At 42.8% G+C, this 5,000-nt stretch overlaps 1 protein-coding gene across 10 annotated transcripts in view; it reads left to right on the top strand.

The window, feature by feature from the left end:
• LOC113808168 (homeotic protein ultrabithorax) overlaps positions 1-5,000 on the top strand; it is a 945,716-nt gene that overhangs the window by 928,625 nt on the left and 12,091 nt on the right. For all 10 annotated transcript variants that reach the window (XM_070114338.1, XM_070114337.1, XM_070114334.1 and 7 more), the window contains one exon: positions 1,478-1,865. In XM_070114338.1, coding sequence (XP_069970439.1) covers positions 1,478-1,833 — 356 coding nt within the window. In that variant the 3' untranslated portion in view covers positions 1,834-1,865. The remainder of the gene's footprint in view (positions 1-1,477; positions 1,866-5,000) is intronic.

Here is a 5,000-nt window from a genome sequence, read left to right on the forward strand (position 1 = left end):
TGGATAACATAGGCATGGTAGAAGGAATAAGAAGGGATGATAAAAAAAAGAAAAAGGGAGAAAAGGAAAGTTGCAACAGTCTAACAGTATGCAACAATCCCGTGGAGTTTTGCAACATGGTCGTACGAAGGGTTGCTATGTTATTATTTTTTTGTTTGTTTGTGAAGAAATCTTGCTATATTGTACGATTGTGTGACTGGGTTTCATAATCTCAATTGCATACATGTGATGGTATTTGACTGCTTGTCTGCATAATGTAATGAGTTGCATAAACTGCTTTGCAAAATGTTAATTGCTAATAATTTTGCCAGATGAAGAAAATGTAATATAATTGCACATGTTAATATATAAATCAAGTAAATAACAGAGAGAAAGAAAGGAAGGGGGAAGATAAAAGAGAGAGAGAGAGAAAGAGAGAGAGAGAGAGAGAGAGAGAGAGAGAGAGAGAGAGAGAGAGAGAAAGAAAGACAGAGAGAGAGATTGAAAGAAAGACAGAGAGATAGAGAGGCAGTCAAATAGATAGATACATAGAAAAAATAGACAAAAAAAAAAAAAAAACAGAAAGAAAGAAAGAAAAAAAAAAGAAAAAACCACAAAAAAATATAGAACAAAACCAACAAAAACAAACACGCTTTTAGCCCCCTCTCTCCCCCCCCCCCCCCCACCCCCCAACCATCGAGAGAGCTCCAGATATCTGCTTACCCGCAATAAACCCTTCCGGAGCGAGGCGGACGATGGCTATGATGTCACCAAAATCATCTGTATTTTACTCCTCCAATGCGGGAACTTCGCGAGAAAATTGTCTTTGGGTGTTTTTTTCTTTCTTTTTTTTGCTTCTTTTTTATACTTGTTGATATTTCTTGGGATTTTCTTCTTCGTGTTTTTTAAATATTTGTGTATTGTTGTTTTAGAGAAAGTTTGTTGTTCTTTTATCATTCGTAAGAAAAATAATGATACCATGTATGTAAATTCACATACATATAATATTTTATAATATTTCATTATCATCTTATTTCTGTGTTATCATCATTTTTATTATTATCATTATTGTTACAATTACAATTGCCATTGTCAAAATCTTTATCATTATCATCATTTGTATTATCATTATAATAATCATCAATGTTAATATCATTATTATCTTTACCCTTTCTCTCATTATATACTATTGTTATTATTACTCATATAACTATTATTAGTATCATCTTTGTCATATTTATTATCATTATTTTTATTACTAACATCATGACCGCTGTCTTGCTGTTGCTGTTATCTTTATCACCATCCCCATCCTTATTTTCATTACCATAATTATTATCACATCATTACTGACACTTATTGCCATGCATTTACTCGGTTGCCTTATCGCCCCCTTGACCACCATTATAATCAACCGCATATCAACTGCAACGCCCGTTATTTCCCTTTCTGCCTCAACATTCCCTGGAGACTAACCACCGCCCCCCTTCTCCCACAGGAGCCAACGGGCTGCGGCGCCGGGGACGTCAGACCTACACGCGGTACCAGACCCTCGAGCTGGAAAAGGAGTTCCACACAAACCATTACTTAACTCGCCGGAGAAGAATAGAGATGGCGCACGCCCTGTGCCTGACCGAGCGACAGATCAAGATTTGGTTCCAGAACCGGAGGATGAAGCTGAAGAAGGAGATCCAGGCGATTAAGGAGCTTAACGAGCAGGAGAAGCAAGCGCAGAGCCAGAAGATGGCTCAGCAACAACAGAGCGCCAGCAATGCCCAGTCCATGACCTCCAGCCAGGGAGCGGGAGGGGGGGCTGGCGCGGACCAGAACCCTCCAAACCCCACGCAAAACTAACGACACAATTTCATCTATAAGCTAGTTTTAAGGTGAGTACAGTTCTCCCAAATATTCTTTTGGCTTACGCTTTTCTATGCCTTGGCTTGTCAGGGGGGACAGATCGCGCAGCAGAAGGGGGTGAGGGGGGAAATAGAGCTTTTAGGGGGGTCATATCTCAGTTCAACTTCATATTTCGGGATAAATACCAAGGAACTTTGCAGAACTTTGTGTTGTTGGGGATAGATAGAATTTCGGAGAAGGAGTGAAAAAGAAAAAAAACTTCGACAACGTAAACAGTTTACCATAAAGAATCTCAAGTCGGCGACACGTTAAAGGCAGCGCTGTCATTTATCATGCCTGGCCAGACGTTATGACGCAATCACACTCCTTATCATAATAGACGCACGAGTGAAATACACCCCGGGTGGCAGGAGGAGGCAGCAGGCACACACATTTACACACGCCGCCGGTCCATCGACGGCCTCCTTCTAACATGGACTCCATTCTATTCCACCAGAAACACAAGGCACCTTCAATGTTATAATCGTTTCCTCACTCTTTCCGTCTCCCTCGCCTTCGATTGCTCCAAAGCAGAATCCCCGGCTGGTTGCTCTCTCTTCCTCGGGCGACTGCTAATTGTTTGCTCGAAGGGTCATCTCGGGTTAAAAGGGGCTGCCATATGAGCGTAGGTGAGAACTGAACTGTAGAGATCGAGGCCATTGTTGTTGTTCCTGGGCGGGGGGAGGGGTCACGGGAGGGGAGGGAGGAGTACGGGAGCCATTCGGAGAGGGGCGAAAGGGGGGCGCCAACCCCCACTCTCAGAGTAGGAGGGGCGTCGATCCCCCCTCGTCCCCCCACGCCGAAGCCTCCCCAACATCTGCGCGGCGACCTACGGGAGGGCGTGAGGGAGGGGCTTCGTGAGGGGGGGGGGGGACTCACAGGTGAATGTGAAGCGTCTCGCCAGCGGAGTTGCTAGACATAGGGTTGGGAGAAAGGCTCTTGGGGTCTGCACGTCGCTGCTAGGGGGTCAACTGCTAGGTGAAGGGACGCTCTTATTCACATCATCCATCACATATCAGAAAAAAGAGAATGAGAGGAGAAAAAAATGGCAAAGAAAACATCGAAAAAGATCCCTCGGAGGCAAAGGCTGCACACCGACGCACATGGCCTCACGTCGTTCAATAAGCCCCCCGCCCCCGCCCCCCGCGCCTCGCCTCCCCCGCCGTCTCTCTCTTCGGCGGGTCCTCCTACGTCGGCCTCCTCCCTCCCAGTCCTTCTCGAGCTTGTGGGGTGTCCTGATCTCCTTCAGGATGGTGGTGGCGGTACACAGCAAGTGCTTGCAGGTTCTCGAAGCGTTCCCGGTGTATGTGGGGGCCGTAGGGCTAGCCGTCTCAAGCATGGAGCGAATTTCAATAAGGTAATCAATACGAGAGACTCCGCCTCCAGCCAGCCTCCTACCCCCCTGCCCCCCCGTCCCTCCTCTTCCCTCTCTCACTCACCCTCTCTATCTCTCTCTCACTCTCTCCTCCTCCTCCTCCTCCTCCCCCCGGTCGCGCTCCCCCTCGCATCCCCCCTGCCCCCGCGCACCCCCCTTTCTCCCTCCCGCCGAAGCGCCTCCCCCCGCACAGAAATTCTAGCTTTCCCATGCTCTCTGGGCGAGCCTGAGGTAAAAAACGGGAAACTCCAGATTGCCGCTTGGCTGGATATGTAACTTCGTGTTATTTAATGGGAATGTTTTGCATGTTGTGTCTCCTTTGTTTATCGTATTTTAATGTACATTCTGAAGAGGAGACAAAGTACATTAGTGTACAGAAGAGTCTTGGTCCATTAATTTCAGTCGAAGGACGGACTAACGTAACAAAGAGAAGACAGAACTTCTAGCGTTATGGTTTGCTATTGGCTGCCTTCGTCAACGCCGTGTTTTGGCGCGATGAATATTTCACCCTTTGTCAAGCTCGTGCATTCATTTGGATTCGATTGTGTGTGTCCAGCGGACCGTATCAAAGACAAGTTTTCATTCCATTACTTTTTCTTTCTTTGTATCGTATCATTTTAGCCCTTGAGGCAACTTGGCACAAGAGAATGCGTGCCTACATCCGTCATTAGGATTCAGTACTTGTCTCTTTTACATGTAGATGACTCAGTGTTTTTGTTTTATTTATTTATTTATTTATTTATTTATTTATTTATTTATTTATTTATTTATTTATTTATTTATTTATTTATTTATTTATTTATTTGTTTATTTATTTATTTATTTATTTATTTATTTATTATTTTATTTTGTTTTATTTAGATGACTCAATGTTTTTGCATGTTTACAATGTTTACACTCGATTACACTCGAGGCTCGGAAGACGCGATCGACCCGGCTGTCCCGCGGCCACTGTGCATCTGAGGAGCCAAACGCATTCGCTTACCGACGCCACACGAAGTCTATTACCAAACACAAACACATTTTCTTTTCTTTTCTTTTAAAATCTATAACCTAAAAGTTTGCTTTCGGTGTTGACTTGTATCGATCACCATAAAAAAAGAAGCAGAAGAAGAAGAAAGATGAAAAAAAAAGAAAGTAGTAATTTACTCCTATCAATAGTCGTAAAGATAATGATGTCTGTTGTATCACTTGGCATTTGGGGTTCTGGTTGCTACGGGGTCGCGTCTAATAATGTGTCTTGGTGATTTTGTTATGTCTTGTGTGTCTCATATATAGACAAAAAAATCAATCCCTGGAAGACATTTTTTGTTGTATTGAATGACGTCACGATGATAGTTCCATTTCTGTTTGGAAAGGAAATTGAAAACGACTCGTAATTCACTCTAGAATAACGACGATGATAGTCATTTCGTCCAAATTAATGTTTTGGTTCCTTAGATTATTGTTGTAGTTGTTTTTTTTTTCTTTTCTTGTTTTGGAAACATGGCTTAACCAAACTTTCACGTAATATATTTTTTTTCCACATATCCCCCCTCTTACGTTTGTACAAGAAAAAATAAGAAAATAAGTGAGAAAACGTATAAAAATAACAGAAATAAAGAAAATAAATGAGAAAAAAGTATAAAAATAATAGAAATAAAGAAAAGAAAATACATCAAAATGATAAAGAAAGAAAAGGACCAAATCACGAACCACACAACACGTCCTTGGTTCTCGTCCTGGACATTTTTCTGTTACGTAAATACAC

This window comes from Penaeus vannamei, chromosome 35 (genome assembly GCF_042767895.1).
Source record: "Penaeus vannamei isolate JL-2024 chromosome 35, ASM4276789v1, whole genome shotgun sequence".
Taxonomy (NCBI): Eukaryota; Metazoa; Arthropoda; class Malacostraca; order Decapoda; family Penaeidae; genus Penaeus; species Penaeus vannamei.